This window comes from Mus caroli, unplaced genomic scaffold (genome assembly GCF_978045245.1).
Source record: "Mus caroli unplaced genomic scaffold, Mus_caroli_1 scaffold_12, whole genome shotgun sequence".
NCBI classification, from domain to species: domain Eukaryota; kingdom Metazoa; phylum Chordata; class Mammalia; order Rodentia; family Muridae; genus Mus; species Mus caroli.
This window is the reverse complement of record NW_028227267.1, coordinates 24,276,337-24,297,576: the sequence shown is the minus strand read 5'-3', so window position 1 is coordinate 24,297,576 and position 21,240 is coordinate 24,276,337. Positions and strand designations below refer to the sequence as shown.

General features: G+C 45.7%; 2 protein-coding genes across 4 annotated transcripts in view; one reads left to right on the top strand and one right to left on the bottom strand.

Annotated features, from left to right (window-relative positions):
• Capn7 (calpain 7) overlaps positions 1–4,243 on the bottom strand; it is a 34,098-nt gene extending 29,855 nt beyond the window's left edge. For both annotated transcript variants that reach the window (XM_021182003.2, XM_085828539.1), the window contains exons 1-2: positions 3,909–4,243; positions 836–944 (exon numbers count right to left, since the gene is read on the bottom strand). In XM_021182003.2, coding sequence (XP_021037662.1) covers positions 836–944; positions 3,909–4,010 — 211 coding nt within the window. In that variant the 5' untranslated portion in view covers positions 4,011–4,243. The remainder of the gene's footprint in view (positions 1–835; positions 945–3,908) is intronic.
• An 11,981-nt stretch (positions 4,244–16,224) lies between these two features.
• Positions 16,225–21,240, top strand: part of Dnah1 (dynein axonemal heavy chain 1) — a 70,485-nt gene continuing 65,469 nt past the window's right edge. For both annotated transcript variants that reach the window (XM_021181307.2, XM_085828533.1), the window contains exons 1-2: positions 16,225–16,299; positions 20,151–20,472. In XM_021181307.2, coding sequence (XP_021036966.1) covers positions 20,185–20,472 — 288 coding nt within the window. In that variant the 5' untranslated portion in view covers positions 16,225–16,299; positions 20,151–20,184. The remainder of the gene's footprint in view (positions 16,300–20,150; positions 20,473–21,240) is intronic.

Here is a 21,240-nt window from a genome sequence, read left to right as displayed (position 1 = left end):
CATAACATAACCTCAAGTATGCTAAATACGTGCTCCCACTGAGCTACTCTCTGAGTCCCCAACAAGATGTTCTGAATGCAGGGATGGCCACAGCTTTCTACCAAGCCAAGTGCAATCCACAGACAATTCCTACAACTCACGCGACTTCCGGACATCACTGTAACAGGAATCAGAAGTGCTCACATGGACTTTATCCTGACTATGTGCTTGCAACTGCTCAGTCCACTCAGAACAAGCGGCAGGCAGTAACAAAATTCACTTAGAGTACAAATACCCTGAGCACTCCTCTGTGAATTATCCAGCAAAGGAAAAATGGGGGGGGGGTCCTAAAAATCATCCTAAAGGGGTAAATATATCTCTAAGCCAAATGTTAGCATTATTTTTCTTTTCCACCCACATAAACAGCAGATTTTAACACTAACCCTTTTCCTCTAACAAAACTGATCACTCAGTTTATGTATACTTCTCTTGTGGCACATGCTGTGCTGTTCATTTAAAAAAAAAGACAATTAGTGATTTAACTTTAGGGTCAGAATAGGTCATGTGTCTGATACTTTAAAAGCAGGCTCTGACAGTGTCCCCATCCTAACTCTGTCAGCGATAAATTCAATGTAGAGAATCTACTATCTCTGAAGCTAGAGAAAACTAACTCTATTACCCCTAACATTCTTCTAATAGATCTATGAATTCATTTCCACATCTGATGTTGTAAATTTCTTTAAGAGAGTCTTCTCAGTGAGCAGAGAGAGTGCGTGCCAAGATCCAAGGCAGAGGGGCAGGGGAAGCAATGGAGTAGGTGTGGTGGATAGGAGAGCAAGTGGAGGCTGTGACTGACCTGCAGAATGCAGAGCTTGAACTCTTTCCAGATACTCATTGATCTTCTCTTGGATCCTTTCAAGGCTGGATCCTGCCATCTCAGCATAAATTAAAGCTTGGGCAGCTTCCTTAAAAGATAATAATAATAATAATATAACTCAAAGAATCCACAATATGAATTTTAATTACTACTAATTTTCTATTCATTTCATGATAACAAAACAAAAACATCTTCAAGATAGTTTTCATACAGCAAATAAGTTATAAAATCCTCTAATATCTTTTCTTCTACTTTCAATATCCTTAACTTTTATATTCGGTTGAAAATTTGAGAACCCAGTTATTAAACACTTCTTCAGAGTAGCCGTGATTTACATATTTTCTGTCTCCTTATGTATAAAGCAGATGTAAATTATATTCTTTGAAAAGACATACTGGGTCTTAAAAGCATTAAAACAGGACCTGGGCCTTAGCTCTGGCACAACAGTTGCCCAGCATGCATGTACAAGGGCCCTCGTTTCAATATCCAGGTCCACCAGAACCAAACCATTAAACAAAACAAAATATCAACTTAAAAAAAAAATCACAAGAAAATGTAAAAAGTCTCAAATTAGAATTAAAATATTAGGGTAGAACACATTAAAATAGATTTCAGTTTTATGAGACAAACTGAATTGAGAAACCTGATTCCCTTCTAGCAACCTATAGCTTCCATTCAGTTTTCCCCACTGCTGTTCTAAGGTTAACAATGCTACCCATCTAGCAAGAGCAGACAGAGATTCCTGCTAGTGCCAGCCCCTCTCTGCAGGAGCTGTGTGCTACCTCACAGGCCTCATGCTGTCTCCACAGCAGCTACCACTGAGCATCACTTTGCAAGCCAGCTTTTGAACAGAAGTTGTTTAACTGAGTCCTACAAAATCAGTAAATGCAGTTGAGACCCATGAGAAATTCAACCATAACGCCAGGTGGAGTAGAAAGGATGAGTTCTTCAGGGTCCATAAAGCAGGTATTTCAAGGAGAAAAAAATGACTTTCCATATAAACATTAAACACTAAATTCCTAATCTTACATGACCCATAATCAATAAAATACATTATATCTCAATAGTGAACCTCATATATGTAAATTAAATATTAGTTCAGAGTATATTTTACCCCTCACAGGTAAGTCCTGATTTTCAAATAATCACCTTGCTTTTTTTTTTTATAAGATTTTATTTATTTTATGTATATGAGTACACTGTAGCTGTCTTCAGTCAGACACACCAGAAGAGGGCATCAGATCCCATTACAGATGTTTGTGAGCCACCATGTGGTTGCTGGGAATTGAACTCAGGGCCTGTGGAAGAGCAGCTAGTCCTCTTAACCACTGAACCATCTCTCTAGCCTTCCACCTCGATTGTTTAAAAAGTCAAATTGTTACCAACTTTATTTTACTCATTTCATATTCAAAAGTGAAAATAAAATAAGGGGCAAAAATTAAAGACAGGGTTTCAGTATGTAACCCTGGCTGGCTTGGACACTGAAAAGTAGACCAAGCTAGCCTTAAATTTATGGAGATCCACCTGTAGGTAAATAGCTCTTGCTCTAGTGCGTTTGCTCGATCGCCCCCCACTCTCATTCTGTCTCTCCTCCTACCAGGGTCTCTTATGTCCTAAGCTGGCTGGTCCTTCTGACTCCTGGTTTTACACAGTGATGAAGATTGTAGCCCTCCTCACTTTCTTTTTAACTTCCTAAAGGATGAATTTTAATTCCTAAATGACAACTTCTAAAAGGAAAAAAAGTTACATAGTATCTTTAGTTTTAGAAAAGGCTAGTTATATTGAGAAAGTCTTACAATGTAGCCTAAGCCAGGTTGAACTCAGTGATCCTCTTACCTCACTGTACTTGGGGGGGGGGGGGTGTTTTACAAGCAAATTAGCAGGTGCCACCACACTAGGCTATATGGTAGTAGTTTGCTGACTTAGAATTTGCTGAAGTTGTTTCACAAAACTACAGAAGAATTTTCTTTTAAAGAACTATCACCTGGTAGTCAGGCATGGTGGCACATTCCTGTAAATCTCAGCAATGGGAAGGCTAAGGTAAAGGGAAGACAAATTTAAAAACAGCTTCCACTATATAGCAAGAACCCCGAGAACGAGGGCGATGGGGCAGGGAGACACAGACTCACACAGACAGATACACACACACACACACATAGACACATACACACACACTCGGGTGTGGTAGGGAGGTAGGATTGTAAAATCAAAATTAAGAAACTTAAAACGAATGATCCTAAAACAAAAGTGTCTAAATATAAGGTAGGTTTTAAAATAAAAATAGTAAAATATTAGCAGAAAGCAAACCACACTTTACTGATAACACGTAAGCATAGGGGAAAATTTTTACTACTTCCGTATAATCAAGGAAAAGATGCCCATATCATGATGGTACAACTGGAGGGGTGTGTTTTGCAAACCTTCAGTACTGGAGAACACAGGATGAACTGCGGAAGTGCATACCCTTTGACTTAGCAACTGTGCTCCCCATCATCTAAAACAAGTATCAGATTTAAAAAAAAAAAAAAAAAAAAAGCTCTAAGGATTTTAACTGCACTACTTCAATTCTGGAAAGCCACAACCAAATACAGAACATGCTGTAATCGTAGCACATGCAAGCAACCAAAGGTTATCTAGGTACAATGCAGAAGTGAGGTGCCAAAATAGTACAAACGATATGATTCAAGTTTGGGGGTAAAAAGCCGTGTATACACACGTACACCTAGAAAAACAATCATGGACACATACATCGAATGCTAGAGTAAGATGAATTTTTTTCCTAATTTACTTTTTCTTTCTACCTGGAATGTGCACTATTAGCATATTCTGACGGATTACCCACGGTTGGCCTCACATCAAGGGTTGCATCAAGGCCAACAGACAGCGAACAGGGAGCTCACTCCCCATCCCACCTCGGCCGCCACAAGCAGCAGAGCGGCGGGCAGCTGCGGCCTGAAAAGCCGGGCAGCCCCAGCTGGACCCCGCCCCTCCGCCTCGGGTTCCGCCAGCACTCGATCGGGTGACGCGGCCCGAGCCGAGTGCCTGTCCTCACCTTGTAGTAAAACACCGCCTCAGAGTAGCGGCCTTCGTGGTCGCGCTGCACTGCCAGCCGCGCGAACTGCACGGCGTCCCGCTCCAGCGCCGACGCGTCCATGGCGCCCAAGGCCCCACGCCGGGGGAGGCAGACAGGCCCTGACGCCGGACCCCGCCGCCCGGAGGCACTGCGGCGAGAACTGGGGACCCCGCGGGTGGAGTGGCAAAGTTTACTTTCGAGGGCGGCGGAGGAGATGACGGAGCCCCACTACCTTAGACCCGCCCGGAGGACTGCGAGCTCCGAGCAGCCCGGGCTCGGAGCCCTCGCAGCCGCCCCCACCCCTCACGTCCTTGCTCCGCCCATCAGCCGCATTGCGCAGGCTCAGTCGACCCCGGCCGGGGGAGGGGCGGGGGGCGGGGCTCCCTCCGAAGCGGGCGGGGCTCAAGGCGACCGCAGGTGGGCGGGGCCAGAACAATGTCCAGTGGGATTGGACAAGAGGAAGCAGGTGCCAGGGCGAAGCTGAGGGCTCTGCTTCCGCCTGCTAGAAAGGAGGTGCCAGTGCCCAGGTTGTTGGAGAGGATCAGGGGATGGCTTGAAAGGAGCATGCGCGTTATGGAGCCCTTGATCCACTAAGTGAGAAGGGTAGGCGGAAAGAAACAATCAGTAACCCCTCCCGTTGCCAACTGGTTTAATTAGAAATAAAGATATGAAGTGAGGCTAGGAGGTGCTTTTGAGATGCTCTGGTAATGTTCATTTGACAAACTAAAGCATGACCTTCTACGGCTCCCCAAGGCACACCGAAGTGTGGTATTGTTTGAATTGTCTACAAACCAGATGATGTATTTTTGACTTGTAACTTAGGGCAAGTTGAAGGTTGTAATTACATAGTAAGTGGTAGTGTGGTTGCTTTCTTTTATCCCCTTAAAAGTTTGAATTCAGCAGTGATGAAAATGAACTAATGGCAAGTGCCAGAACTTGGATGAGATTCAAAATCCATGCTGTGTCAAAGTAGCAAGTCTTGACAAAATTATACACTGTATGATCCCACACATAAGAAACATTAACGCAGCATATGGTGACACATTCTGGAGGCTGTGGTAAGAGGACTGGGCCAGCATGATCTACACAGCAAAAACCCTGAACGACCCCAGGCGGCATATGTCTGTTGTAGTGAAGCACTCCCCGTGCAAACATGAACACAAATCAGCTGGAGATCTTGCTAAGAGTTGATTGTGAGCCTGGCTGTGGTGCTCGCTTTTAGAGACAGAAAGAAGCAAATCTCTGAGTGCGTGGCCAGCCTGGTCTTCAGAGCTCATTACAGGATAGTAGTGTGGCTACACAGAGAAAACCTGTCTCAGGGAGAGAGAGAAAAGGAGTTGGTTGTGATCCAGTCTAGAGTGGTGTCAGCTGTCTTCAAGCTCAAGAAAGACTCCTTGGTGATGCTCATGCTGGTGGTTCAGGATATTCATTATCAAGGTCACAATGGGGTGGATGTTACTACTGAAACTGGTCAGTGTGCAGCTAAAGAGGCAGTGGTCAGCATCCCTGAGCATCATGTGTGTCTCGACCCTCCACCTTGCTTGTGCCAGCTATGAATGTCTGTCGTCCCCTTTCTCCATTCTTAAAATCTCAAGCCTTAGCAATAAGATTTTCTTCATACCAACCCCCTAAAGGGGCTTTTGTTCCATGTCACCATCCCCTAGAGAAGCTCTTAGTGTTTAGTCTTGGATGGCCCCTCACAAATGAATCATGAGACAGACAAATGATCTTGCAGATGGGTAGTTACACATTTGTTTGTTTGTTCACCAATTGAGAAGTGTTTGCTTATACTCACACAGGCTGGGTCCTTACCTGCCAAATTTCCCAAGTTTCATGAAGCTCCAAAAGTATGTTCATGAATCTAACGAAAAGGCAGGAAGTACTGTTACAGCTAAGTATTTTTCCCCTAGGTTTAAAAGATGGCTCAGTGGTTAAGAGCATGTATTCCTGCACAGGACTGGGGAGGGATTCCCAGCACCCACCTAATGGCTCACAACCTCTGAACTTCCAATTTCAATGGCCTCTTCTAATCTCCAAGAACATACACCAGTCACACACCAGACTACATTGGAGCAAAATGTTCATACACATACATAAATCTCAACATAAAAATTTATAAAAAGTGCTTTTCCACCAAAAGGCCATGAATGCTCATAGCAGCTTTATATTGAAATTTATTTTGTAATTAATAAGTATACATACCCATGGTGTGTAAGATGATGCCTTCAAATATATCTTTGAAAGGTTAAATCAAGCCAAGAAGTGTATGCAGCTTTATTCTTGCTAACTACAAACTAGAAATATTTAAAACGTTCACAAACAGGTACATGTGATAAACAAATCGTGATATATCTATACAATGAAATACGTCTCAACAACAAAGATGGGATTCATGACTGACAACATGATGAATCTCAAAAATATTATTCTGAACAAAGAAAGCATGGGCAAAGGAGTACGTTCTTTGACCCTATATTTCTAAAACTCACGGGAAAACAAAATGAATAGGTAATGAAAGAGTATGTCAGTGCTTGCCTAGAATTGTTTGGAAGAATCACTGAGTTTTCAAAGTGTTAGTGTTACACGAGTATATAAAATTTTCAATTATACACTTAAAATCTTACAGTGTATTACTTATAAATTTCACCCTGGTGAAGTTGGTTTTTAAATATAAAAGTCATTATAGGTAGGATTTCATGAATATGGTTTATTAGTCATATCATTACTTCTTCTTTTAAAGTTCCTAGCTAAGTAATAATAATTTATTACTTCATTCTATAAATACCGTTGGCCAGTCACTGAGTGTTAAAGCAAGGTGACACAGACAGCTGGCACCAGCCAAAAGGTGGCAGCACATTTTGGTAATTGCCAATGTCAGGGTTGGAAGGGCCTCAGGAACAGCGACTGCATCAGCACTGTCACTCCATGCTGATGGATAGATACACTAGAACAATCTCTTTGAAAATGCTTATAAGGTAAAAGCAGTATAGCTTTGGATTCATCAGCTCCACTACCAAGCCATAAGCAAGAGAAATGACTGTGCATGTCCATTGTAAGACATAAATAAATATGCTTTCGTCAATGTGTTCTTGGAGTTGGAAAGGACTAAATGGTCATCAAGATTAGAATGGGTAGGGGCTGAAGTGATGACTCATCAGTGAGAGCACTGCCTAACAACTGTTGTAGGAAAAAAGGACAAAGGAAAAACACCCTGTTCCTGACTTGACCCCAAGCCCAAAACCAGGGCCAAGAAACAGATCCCACGAATCCCTAAGCCCAAAACCCCACTAATCTCTTAACAGAAAAACCCACTGCAGAAGACAGTCTCCTCACTGCCTTCAGATCAAAATGTAGCCCTCTTGGCTCCTCCAGCACTATGTCTGCTTGCACGCTGCCATGCCATAATAATAGACTAAACCCATGAAACTGTAAGCCAGTTCCAGTGAAATGTTTTCTTTTTATAAGAGTTGCTTTGGGGCTGGAGAGATGGCTCAGTAGTTAAGAGCACTGATTGCTCTTCTAAAGGTCCTGAGTTCAAATCCCAGCAACCACATGGTGGCTCACAACCATCTGTAATGAGATCTGACGCCCACTTCTGGGGTGTCTGAGGACAGCTACAGTGTACTTACATATAACAATAAATACATCTTTTAAAAAAAAAAAAGAGTTGCTTTGGTCATGATGTCTCTTCATAGCACTAAAACCTTATAACAGAAGTTGGTACCAGGAGTGGGGTCTGGATCACACTGGCCAGACTTGAACATATATATGAGAACTCAAAGCCTGACTCCACAGTGACACACTTCCTCTAACAAGGCTACACATCCTCCAGTAAGGCCACACCTCCTAATAGATCCATTTTCCATGGGCTCAAGCATATTCAAACCACCACACCCACCAATTCTCGAGCTTGCCCCAGAAACCCACCAATCCCTGAGCACTTGACTGATCTTGACTACTCCCCTGGCAATGGACTGTCAAGAGCCTTAATAGGACTAGCTAATAACTAGCAAGTGATCTTCCTGAGATGGTCTGCTTCATATTATAATATAATCTGCAACAGATTCACTCTTATTGGACAAGGCCATAAGAGAATTCATTTTAGGAAAGATTCCTGCTATTAATATGCTTTTCCTGTTATTACTAAACATATATAACAATAACTAGGCATTAGCCCACCTCTTTGGAGCAGATCTCTGCAGATCTATGAAGATGTACTGCCTTGTAGTGATGCTATATAGACAAATAGATGACTTCTTAAGTCTTAATGATGAGCCTATAAGAATTCCTAAAATTATTATCAGCGATTATTAAGCTCTTTTATAGTGGGACTGCTATTCGGTCCTTTTCTGATAGTCAAAACTGTAATGAGACTCTGTCAGTCTCCCATGTGTTACCAGTTAATCGCTATTATATAGTAACCAGACTTTCTCCTACTGGTAGGACATTCCAAGAGGTTGTAAAACAATTAACCAAAGGTCATAAAAAGGGAACTAACAATTTATTATAGGTGCTAGGACAGAAGATAAAATATTGACTGGATTTTTCTATACAAAACTTCACTAGTAACTTAGTTATAGTTTTCAACTTACAATGAACCGGTGGAGCTGTGACAGGTGATGGATGTTTAGCCAAATAATCACTCCTAATAAATATGCATGTAAACATTCTCTTTTGTAACTGTGATTATATATTCTGAAAGATGTTTAAGTAATGAGAACAAAAAAAAGTCAGAACTGAGCTGAGAAGAACTGAGCCGAGAGAGGAACTGAGCTAAGGAGAAGTTTTTAAACAGAACACTTTTTGGACAGAGCTATACACAAGAAGAACTTAGAAGTATAGGCCCAGCATTGGGAGAAAAGGCATTGAGAGCTAGAGCATCATTGTGACATCAGAGCAGGAGGAGAGAGCAAGATTAGAAGGAGAATGCAGAGGAAATAAGAAGAAGCTGCAGAGAGCAGAAGGAGCAGGCAGGCTTCTCCTTACCATGGGACAGAACAGGTCCTTTCTTAATAACAAGACAGGCTTAGTCTTATTAAAGTAACAAAGTTTTCTTCTTACAAACTTGAGTTTAATTAATTTAGCATTAGAAGAGTAGAAACTTTTTATTTCTCTATGCAATAAAGATTGGAGCTCATCAAGAATGAGTGAGTTCTCTCTGCACTGGTGCTTGGTCTTTTGCTCTATATGTATAAGTATGGATGTGTGTGTGTGTGTGTGTGTAAGTATGTAATTGTGAGAATGCATGCAAGTTGGACTCAATTGGTTTGAATAGAAATGTATGAATGCACACATGTGAATCTGCAAATGAACTTATGTGAGTTTATGCATATTTGCCTATGTAAAAGTTTTTCCTTCCAAGAGTGTTATTCTCTTCTCCTGGTTCAGTAGAAGTTTATTGCTTCAAACTTCCCCCTAGCCTGCCAAGCAAGAGGCATCTGGACAAAAGGGAAAAGGCTCTAGCAATGAATCCTTTACTATCTCCTGCTGTGTTAGGATGAGGTGCTAAGTGCCAGAGACTGCAGTTTCTGGCCTCAGAGGAACACAGAAGGCAGGTCAGCTACAGTAACATAGTGACTTAGACTTAGATAAGAAAACGTTTTATTATTATACAGCAACCCTAAATATCTCCTAAGACAAAGTCTTACCTCCACTGAGGCTCTTCCCCCTCCGTTGCCTCAAGAAGAACCCCGCCAAGGCTGGCCCCCAGCAATGGACAAAGAGGAAATTTGGTGGTGTTCTTATATCAGCCAGCGGTGGAGCAGATGACAGTCCTTTGTTCATCCTAGCTTGATGCCTGGCTTGGTGGCCAAAGCTTTTTTATGCCTAGGACTCATACCTTGGATGGGAGGAGGAACACAGATACCTGCATTCAGTCATGCTACCCAGTGTGGGCAAGGAAAGATGCCCACAGACCTGCCCTCTGCCCCACAGCACAGGTTGGCTATAGACACCACATAGCACCCTCCCCTACCACCACACAGCACAGTGAGGGAGAAGGAAGACCTGTGGATCACCATGGTGCCCACAGACATGCCCTTCTGTGCATAGCACAGATGGACTGTAGATACCTGCTTGCTGTCATGCTGATCAGGCTGTATGAATGGAAGATATCACCCATGGGTCAGCTAGCCTTATGGCCAGCCTGCAGCATGAGCAGCCATAATATACAAATATGTGGCGGACAAATGGGAGAAAAAAGAAATGGAACAGCTTGAGCATTATGGAGAGAGACGGAACTGGACACTCGAGTGTGGAGAGGAGTAGCCTGCTGTGAGTGGCTAGCCCCACCACCAAGGGTGAGCTTCCAACCCAAGCTGCCTCTGAGGGTCATGTCTGGGTTCACAGTGCCATGGGTTGGTATCCGTGGCTCATATGATAACTAGAGAGAGAACATGGGGATGTCTGGGCAGCCACAAAGGACCTCATGGATGTCCAGGGCTGTGCTAAACTGACCCCACCCACCCATCACTGGCTGTGGCATTCTGGAGAGATGGCCCAAGATCTCATAGGCAGCAGCACTCTGGAGAGTGCCTTGCCCAGGAAGCACAGTGGAGCTGCCCCTAGGGCATTGAGTGTGGGAGAACTGACTCTGGTATTCAGGAAAGCTGCCCACAGGATCATAAGCATGGTAGAGCTATCCCCGCCCCTCACCTATCCCCGCCCCTCACCTATCCCCGCCCCTCACCTATCCCCGCCCCTCACCTATCCCCGCCCCTCACCTATCCCCGCCCCTCACCTATCCCCGCCCCTCACCTATCCCCGCCCCTCACCTATCCCCGCCCCTCACCTATCCCCGCCCCTCACTAGGTGTAGTACTCAGGAGAGCAGGCCCTGCAATCTTGCCTGGACAACAGAGCTGACCCTAGTGCAGGGGTGCAGGGAGCCAGCAAAAGGGCAAGAACAGAAAGCAGCTGTCCCCACCACTCCTCTGCCTCAAAGTGAGCTGAGCAGGGAGAGATGCCTTCAGGCAGTCAGGAGAGCTGACCCTGGGGTCATGAGAACACTGCTCTCTCCCTCTCCTTTCTTTCTTTCTGTTCAATGCTCCTTTCTTGATGAGGTCTTGGTCTGAGGCCCTGGCTGCTCTTGAAATTCATGGCAATCCTCCTGCCTCTGCCTACCAAGTGTTGGGAATTATAGGTGTGTGCCGCAGTACATGGCAATAATAATTATTTCATCCATGTATCTTGTTTTAATAGTTTTTGCAATTTTTTGAAATAGGGTTTTGAATTCATAATCCTCTTGCTTCGATCTCCAATTGCTGTCTACTTTAATAGGTGTTAAAACATAGCTTGGGATTATTCAGCAAAGATGAAATAATTCATAGAATGATGAAGTAATAAAATATTTTACCACATGGGAAAAGGTAGCTTGTAATTCAAATGTAGCTTGTATTATAAAGGATCTAATTGGAACAATATGGTAATTGCTAGATAGAATGAGTTTTATAATATATATCCTCAATTATATAATATGTATTATTAGCATATATTAACTATACATAATAAGAGGCTTCATGATAACATTTGTGTTGGTTGTACTACACTACAGGAAACTATGGAAAAGATCACAAGAAACTAAGACCTCAGAATAATAGCCTTCTTGAATGTAGACAAAGATGTAGTCAATGTAATACTATCAAACTGAACATAGTAACATATCAAACACATGTATCATGACAGTGTGGTTGCTGTCACAAATGTGTGACTTAATATCTAAAATATTATATTGTGTCTATCATATATATACTTTCAAATTTCCTGCTCTGTGTGCGTGTGTGTGTGTGTGTGTGTGTGTGTGTTGGGGTGAAAACACTTTCCCTGGGTTAAGTGGTACTACATTGTGAGTGTTATTTAGAAGTGTATTGGGACTGGAGAAATGGCTTCGTATAAAAGAGCACAAGATGCTTTCCCAGAACACCAGTTTTTCATTCCAAGAATTCACATGGTAGCTCACAGCTATCTCTAGCTCCAATCCAAGAGAATCCAACACCTCCCTCTGGCCTCCCTTGGTACCAGGCTCACATATGATACATAGACATACATTTTGACAAACATTAATACACAAAATAAATATTTTTTTAAAGAACTTATTAGGCCAAGTCTATTAAACATGCAGCTTTCTATATATTTATTTAAATTATAATTTCTGTAAAACATTATATAATGCTATATCAATAAATAAGGATAATTATGGACCTGATAATCTAATAAGTAAGACAATAGCAATTTACTAAATCTATTTATGATTAAGAACTAAGAAAAAAGCTGGGCAATGCCTTTAATCCCAGCACTCCGGAGGCAGAGGCAGGCAGATCTCTGTGAGTTCAAGGCCAGCCTGGTCTATAGAGAACTAGTTCCAGGACAGCTAAGTTAGCTACACAGAGAAACTGTCTCAAAAAATCAAAACCAAACAACAACAAAAGAAAAAAAAAAAAGAGAAAAGAAAAGGAAGAAAGAAAGAGCGAGCCTGAGTAATTGCACCCTGCAGTGAGCAGCATTAGGTCTGCAGTCTAGACTGTATCACTATAAATACACTCTTCTACTGTCACGGTATATTTGCTGAAGCCAGGAAAATCCTTGATAAGAGCCATATAGGGGCTGTATGACCATGCAGCATTGAGTCTGGGTTTGTTTGTGCTTTGTTATCTGAGTGTGTAGTCTCTTCTGCTGTGAACACTAGGTGGTGATGTAAATCAGGTTTGTGTCCATCCCTTTGCAGACTTAAAGCCACATAGAGTAGCAGCCTAATGGGTGGTGGAGGGTGATGGCAACTTCCATACATGCACCTGTAACTCACACCTTGCTCTGAAAACAACCGATAGTAAACGTTCTGCTTGCCGAGCCGGACTTTTACAAGACATTCTTTGGGCTGTCAGGTAAAGAAGTTCAACAATACTGCAGGATATGACATCAACGCTTAAATATAAAATGTGTTTTCAAACATTATCAATGAACACCTCTAAAAGTAATTTAAAGTACAAACTAAATGTGATCAAAGGGAAAGCTGGAACGGACAGGTGCCCCTGTGGTTAAGAGTGCTAGTGTTTTTCCAGAGGATTGGGGTTCAGCTCCCAGCACCTATGACAGGCCACACCTGTCTACAACTCCAGTTCCAGGGATCTGACACCCTCTTCTGGCCTCCACTGGAACCAGGCACACATGTGGTACACAAACATGCAGGAGACTATTAGCACACCGGGTGGAGCCTGAGCACATGAGACCTCAAAGCCCACCTCCACAGTGACACACTTCCTCCAGCAAAGCCACACCTACTAATAGTGCCACTTCCTTTAGGCCAAGCATTCAAACACATGAGTCTGTGGGGACCATTCCTATTCAAACTAACACAACTGGGAACAAGAGACTGGTATAGCCCAAAGACCTAGGGTAGAACAAACTCATCCAGTCATTGTGAGAGAGCTGCCTCTGGCAGCTGATGGGAACAGATGCAGAGACCCACAGCCAAACATTAGGCAGAGAGAAAGCCCAGGTTGGAGGGGACCATCGGATCCCTCCCCTTGGAAACCCATGGAAGAAGAGGAGGAAGAATTGTAGGAGCCAGAGGGTTCAAGAACACTGGGAAAGCCCATCCCACAGAATCACCTATGTAGGGTTCGTGGGGGCTCACAGAGACCAAAGTAGCAACTGTGAAGCCCGCATGCGTCCGTGCTAGGTCCTTTGCATATGTTATGGTCATTGGCTTGGTGTTCTGGGGCGGGACTTCTGACAGTGAGAGATGGGCTGTCTCTGACTTTTTAGCCTGCTTTTCAGACCCTTTTCCTCCTACTGGGTTGCTTCGCTCAGCCTTGATGTGAGGGTCTGTGCCTGGTCTTATTGTAGCTTGTGCCAGGTTTGGTTGCTGTTCCTTGGATGCATGTTTTTTTATTTGTTTGTTTTTGTTTTCTGGCAGGGGAATGGATCTGGAGGTGAGGGCAGGCTGGAGGAGAACTGGGAGGAGTAGAGGGAGAGGAAGCTGTGGCTGAGATGCAGTGTATGAAAGAAAAAGAAATAATTTCTTTAGTGGCAGAATAGATCTGTGATGGGCAACAAGATCTAGTCCCCACCCTTCAGGCCCATCTTCAGTCGAGAGCAGAGGTTCTCAACCTGTGGATGGAGACGCTTTGGCAAGCCTCTGTCTCCAAAAAAACTACGTCATGATTCATAATAGTGGCAAAATTACAGTTATGAAGTAGCAACAAAAATAATTTTATGGTTGGGGGGCAGTCACCACACCATGAGGAACTGTATTAAAGGGTCTCAGCCCTGGGAAGGTTGAGACCCACTGATCTAAAGGAATGTTCCATGACTGCACTGGGTGAAGAAGAGGGCCTCTGTGAGGTGATCCTCCTGAGAATGGACTCTTCCCAACATGGTCTGCTCATGTGTCTGAGAGCTCTCAGCCCTGTGATATCCCCAACACACTGAGATGCTTGGTCATCAGACTAGTAGCCCCTCTCATCCTTGATGTCTTATTATGGGCTGATGCTGCCATGGCAACCCACTTGGTTACTGCGATTATTTGGACAATTGTTCCAAGTCTGGGACATGCCAGCCAAAACAAGGATGTCTGTGGACCCTGAGTGGGGTACACAGCCTAATCCCAGAACCATGGAGAACCATGGTCACCTTGTCCGTCTCTAGTACCCTTTACACTCCTGCTTTTCTCAGAAGCAGACACTGAGTGAGTACAGAAATGCCAAAATGTAAAGCAAATGAAGCCATGGTACAGATGCAGAAAAGGTTATACCAACATCCAGGTCTGACGGGTGAGGAGAGCTGGCCAGGAGGGGGTGCTGGAGAGATGCTCTGGGGGTGGGGGTGGGGGAATATAAGCCAGCACAAAGGCAGACAGACCTCCGGCCCAGGCAAAGCTTACCCTTCTCTCTGCTTGTAGGTTCGTCCTAGCCTGGCCTCTCTGGTCCTTCACTGATATTGTATAGCCCAGACTGGGACCAATTTAATTCTGTGCACTTAATGTCCAGTGCAGACCTGATAACCAGCCAGAATTATTAATACATTGATTAAAATTCATATAATGAACACCAGACCCTGCTACCTCCTTCAACATTAATATGTCTCAGTGAGCTCAGTTTACCTACCTATGAAATGGGAATATTATGGGAAAGCTCTGGGCAGTTGAGAAGGGGATCTAATGCCTGCGGAGGCCGAGAGAGAAGGAGCTAGAACCCCTGGATCTGGAATTACAGCCGGTTAAGAGCCTCCGCAGGCATTAGATACCACACAGTGCGCAAACATACATGTAGGCCATACATGTATACACTCATCATACACGTAATATAAAAAGAAATAGATCTTTTAAAATGGCATTTAAAAAAAAACAAGGACAGTCCCCTATATACCACAATAACTACGATCACAAAAGAGGCCAGCAGATAGATCTATGCCAGTTCCTAGCCAGCAAGGACAACATAGTGAGACAGGTCTGAAACAACTGAAAACAAAATTACTCGGTTTTCAGGGCCAGTCAGGGAACAACACGAACCTATGCCCAGTGTGGAGCAGATGCAGACATTCGACAACTACTATTTGGGAGGGTGCAGCCACTGCCCAGCCACAGGAGGCAGATGCAACAGGAAGCTGGGACTGTGGGTGGGAGGGTGGTTGCTGAGCCTCCAGAGACCCAGAGCTGGACACAGTGCTGTGACCCGTCTATCTGCAGCTACAGTTTGAACACCAAGCCCCAACTCGCAATCTCCTCACATCCTTACTGTGGGCGTTTAGTAACTGGTTACTGTTGATGTCACGTTGTTGTTTGAGATGGGATCTCATATCCACAGCCAAGAATGACCTTGAAGTTCTGGTCTTCTTGCTTCTACCTCCCTACTGCTGGAATAACACGTGTGCACCACCAGTCCGCAGACAGGCCAACCCTCTAACAAATGAGGAAATCTCCTGCCACAGTAGCTTTGTTTTGACATGATTTCGGGGAGCCCAGGTCCTCAAATGTACTATATATTCAAGGACACCTTGCCTCCACATGCTATGTTCTGGGGACTACAGGTTTGAGCCACCACTCATGCCTTTAATTCACTATTTCCTTGCCCATTATTCAAAGTTGCCATGCTGCCTTTGAATCTTTTGTCTCTTACTGTTTAGAGGACCCTAAAGGGGGAAATGAGTAATGCAATCTGAATTTGAGAATTAGACGCCCTCCTCCGGACCGGCGCAGCCTGACCTGCCTCTGCCTTGAAGAACCAGACCTCTGGGGGGCGGGGGTGGAGTGAGCAGTCCTGGGGAAGTTCGTAGCCGGAAGCCCGCAGTGCCGAATGGTCCCGCCCCCTCGCAACGGACCCAGCGTCCCTCCCTAGAGACGGAGGCACTGAAAACTTTGCTGTTTAGGGGAGCCGGTAGGTCCGTGAGGAGGCGGGATGATTGGGTTGGGGAAAATTCATTAAGGCGTAGAAGTGAGTGGACACGGAGGAAGCACTCTTAAGATCACCATCCCCCCTCTCCCACATCCCCTACCGAGCCTTGTCGGGGTCGGGCTGTGGGAATAGTGTATAGGAGAAGGCACTTAAGGGCCTTGCTGTTAAGACCTAACAGCACAATGTTTGGGGCTCGGATCCTACTATGCAGGGAGTGTGTGACTCAATGCCCCCCTTCTACCAGACACCCACCCATTCTCTCTCTTTATCTGAGTTGTTACAGAGATGGGCTTCATCCCTTCCTTTACAAACCCCATTCAATTATTTGTTGGTTCACATAGTCACTCAGCAAATGCATTGTGGGGACCTTCTGCGTTCCCCGTGGTAAGCACCCAGTTTCCAGAGAACAGTGTTAATTGAAAAGTCCTGTTCAGCAGGCAGGGAAGAACAAAGTACCATATAATTTCAGGCTGTGTTCAATGGTGCTAGAAGCTGTGGGCACAGAGTCAGTTTTCCTCAGGTGACTACATCAGAAGGATGAAGGAAGCCCCAAGCTTGTGAGAGAAATGACCACCTACTATGCTGCTTGCTGTGTAGTCTCAGCAGAGGTAGACACTTCCAAAATCCTTTAAAGTTCACATTCCTTGCCAAATGAGAGCTTGCATTGTACCCTGAGATCTTCAAAGGGATGCAAGTGCGGGGTACTTTTTGAGTCGGCAGATGGATAATTTGGAAGCCCTCCTGCTCAGGCCCTCCTTGGGCAGCTATTTTGCACAGGGCTTCTCCATATACCTTTTTGGACCTGAGTGTCCTTGTTTGAACCGTTGATGGTGTTGGTGGTTGTGGTGGTGGTGATGGTGGTGTTGGTGATGGTTATGGTGGTAATGATGGTGGTGGTGATGGTGATGATGATGGTGGTGGTGGTGGTGATGGTGGTGGTGGTGATGATGGTGGTGGTGGTTGTGGTGGTGGTGGTGGTTGTGGTGGTGGTGATGGTGGTGGTGATGATGGTGGTGGTAATGATGGTGGTGGTGATGATGATGGTGGTGGTGATGATGGTGGTGGTGGTAGTGCCTGTTATGAGGACCACACACCTCTGTGCTCCCCAACTCCCACACTCATTCAGCCAAGTGGTTGTGCATGTGGTTGCCTCTTGTTGACTGTGAAGCATTGGCCAGGTCATAGGACCTTTTGAGGGTTTATCCTCTTGACTCTGAGAAATGAGAATAATCTCAATTTCCACATAGGTTTAAAATGGGATTGTGTTATGAAATGAGTCCACAAGCCCAACAACGCTGTTCCGAGTTCTGGACCTGCTGGGACCAAACCTGCCGTCTCAGCAGCTTCTTTCCTCACATAAAGTTGGGGGGGGGGTCCCAGGGTGACCAGCAGCAGAGGCCTTGCTGTGAATCATGTCCTCTCTCGCACTAGCCACACTCATTCCCAGGCCTAGGCCCCTGTCACCCATGGTAAGACGGCAGAAGTTTGTCTTTACAATTCCTGCACATGCTGGTCTGTTAGGTGCCCAACGGGGTTCTGAGTCTGCACTCCATGCTTCCACCTTCCCTCTTGGGCTGTGTTAATGAGTTCCTCCTACTGCAAACTGCTCAGAGAGGGGGAGGAGAGGGAGGAGGGGGAGGGAGAGGAAGAGGAGTGGGAGGGGAGAGAGAGAGAGAGAGAGAGAGAGAGAGAGAGAGAGAGAGAGAGAGAGAGAGAGAGAGAGAGAGTTATACCCATGTCCCAGCAAAGCAGGCCAGGCATACTGAATATACTGACTGGAGAAGCCAAGACTGAAACGCCTTCCTATGGAGATGGGACCCTGAACCCTGGCCTCTTCTAGCCGAGCTGTCTGTATGCTGGTTTGTTCAAAGATGCTATCTGTGGGTTTACAGGATGAGGAAGCTGGACCTCAGGGAGTTATCTTTTCTGTTCTGTTGTCCTGAAAGGGGCAGTGAGTGTCACACAGGTAGACCAGACTTGGTCTTATCTTTAGTATCTGCCCTAGGAAGCAGCTGGTCACCAGGAATGGGTTCAGGTAGTTTCCCACGGGGAGGCCTGTCAGGTCTGCCTATTTAGAGGATGGTGAGCCTTTATGCAGAGAGTCTAGGGCTTCTACTAGAGACCCACCTGCCTTTGCCCCTCAAGTGGCTTCCGGGTCATCGTCTTGTACTTAGTGTAGTTGCAGATGCTGCAACTGACTTCTGGGCTGTGGTGTAAGGTTGGGCCATGTAGGTCCACCCCACTCCCTGTGGTAGTGTAGATGAGATACTCTGCCGCAGTGTAAAAGGAGACATGTGCCAGTCCCACTGAGAGTGGACCACCGCCAATACATCCACGGCTGGCCAACACTGCAAGCTCCTGCTTGCTTTGTCACTGTGTGTCGAGGAGGTGACAGAATGAGATGAGGACTTGCTGGCTCAGTCCTCTGTTTCTTTTGTGCAGGGGAGATGGCTCAGCAGGTATAGTGCTTGCTGCACGCGTGGGAGGCCTTGAGTTCAGGTCCCTAACCCGTGTAAAAGCCAGGTGTGATGATGCACACTTGTAAATCCAGCACTGGGGGATGGCAGAGGCAGGTGGGTTCTGGGAGCCCACTGACCTGCCACCCTAACTGAACGGGTGACTTCTAGGTTCCGTGAGATCCCTTGTCTAAAAATAATAATAATGTGGCTTGCAAGATGCCTCAGCGAGGAAAGAAAGGCACCTGTTACGAAGCCTGCATTCAACCCCGAGACCCACATATTGGACAGAACTGACTCCTAACCGTTGTCCTCTGACCTCCACACATAGGCTGTGGCACATGCACATACATGCATACTAAGTAAATGTCCAAAGAATACGGAGAAGTCTGGGGGGATATGGCTGGACTCAGCCTCTGGCCTCTCTATGTGTACACACAGCTGAGCACGTCCAGACACATATGGACACATGTTTATACAAAACATATGCGCGTGCACGCATGATTTTTTTTAATTGAAATTTTTATTGAGGTGACTGCAGACTTTCTTTTTACTCCTGAGCCATCCTTAAGTGAAAACCTGTCATTCCCCACACATTGATCTGATTTACTCTAACATTCTCCTGCTTAAAGCAATCACCCCTGACTATAATGTTTTGGGGTAGTGAAAAAAAGCAGCAGTAGTTACGGAAGGACTTGCTAGCAAAGACCTCCAAACCCTTCTCCTCAAGGTGGTAGATGTGCCCAGGGCCCAGGGCTACCTGCTGTTCCCTATGTGAAGACAAGAGGGTATGCATTCCTTGAGCTGAGCTGACCCTCTAAGTCAGGGTCGGTGGATGCCACTTTGTGGCCTATAGGAGGATCTGTGGGCCTATGGATGGCTCTATTTGGCCTACTATCGGCAAGATCACAGAGTCCTTTGATTCCTGGGTTATGGGAGAGATGGAGTGGGCGAGCACAGGTGTGGGATGGGTATCGTGGCCACATGGAGGAGAAGAGATCCCGACAGGTCTGGGCTGGGGCACTGGACCTGGTTCTGACTCTATGAAAACCTTTCACTGGACAGGTGGGTTCTGAGTCTGCCCCTTCATCTCCCACAGCAGGGAAGGCAGGCCTTGCTGGCTAACTGAAGGGGAAGAGTGGAAGGTGGGGAGGCGCTGCATTAGAGGCATCTAGAGTTTCCTTCTCTCAACCCTTGACTCTCAAAGAGAGCCATTGTCACCTGTGGGACTCCTGGCATTGTCTGTCCTCTTGTGCTACCCATGAACAGAAGACGTGGATTTGAGGCAGAGAGGCAGGTTAACCCGTCTGTGAATCGTGGTGTTAACTGGGCTGACACAGAGGCTGTCCGAGTGTAAATGATACTGACTTTTCCTAGGAGCTCTGGCTGGGACGCCTCTCTGAAGAACAGCATGGAGGAGTGTAATAAAGAAGGACCAAGCAGCAGCTCTCAGGGCCCAGGATACTGTCCGGTGAAGGTTCCTGAAAGCCATGACCTGGAGAAGATATTACAAGAATCAAATTATCATCCAGAAAGAACTCCCCTAAATCCTGACCCCAAGACCCCACCTTTACCCCTCACAGACCTAGGACAGCCCAGGAAGTCGCCTTTGACAGGCACTGATAAGAAGTACCCCCTGATGAAGCAGCGAGGATTCTATTCTGACATCCTCAGCCCTGGAACCTTAGACAAGCTTGGGGTGAGCACAGCCGCCGTCCCTCACCAGCCTTGATCCCTCCATGAAGGTTCCATTCACCCATCTTTTTATCCTGCTCAGTGTCAGAGCATCGGTTCACTTCCCAATGGTTATCTATCCATCTGTCTATCATCCACCCACCCTCCTAGCTATCCCATTCCTTGATCCATTACTTTTTCATTCCTTTCTAAGTCCCTCCTATGTGCCAGACCCAGGACTGAGCATTGGAGACAGAGCAAAGCTAAGCGACAACCACATCCCTGTTGGGATGGCCTCTGGAAATCCCCTAGCACCCATACTGGTTAAGAAGGGATGTACGGGTGAGATCTAAAAGTTAGGGCTGCATTTGCTGGATAAGACAGGGGCTGGAGGACAGGTCAAAGCAGGGAGGGATGCAAGTTCAAAGCTGCTGGGGCCCTGAGAAGACATGGCCCATGTGAAGAAGTGGGCGTAGAACAGGAACGGAGGTATCAGGGGATGATGTTGGAGCCTGGGGGAAGACGGGAAGGAAGGAACCAGAAGAGAGTTCCCAGATCCCTGTAGGTTCCAAGTAGCCTTAGGAATATTTTAAGCAGGGGAATGATTGGAGAAGCAGTGAGGATCCACTGGTACCCAGCTCATCAGTAGTGCCCCAGTGGCCTTTGGGAAAGTAAATACACCCAGAGACCACTCCTGACTTTGCAGTTCCTGCCTCGTGGCTTGGCCCTTAGAAATACGCTCAAGTGTTCTCTGGAAGGAAGGAAGCAGCCAGGGACATTCCAGGTGGCCTCG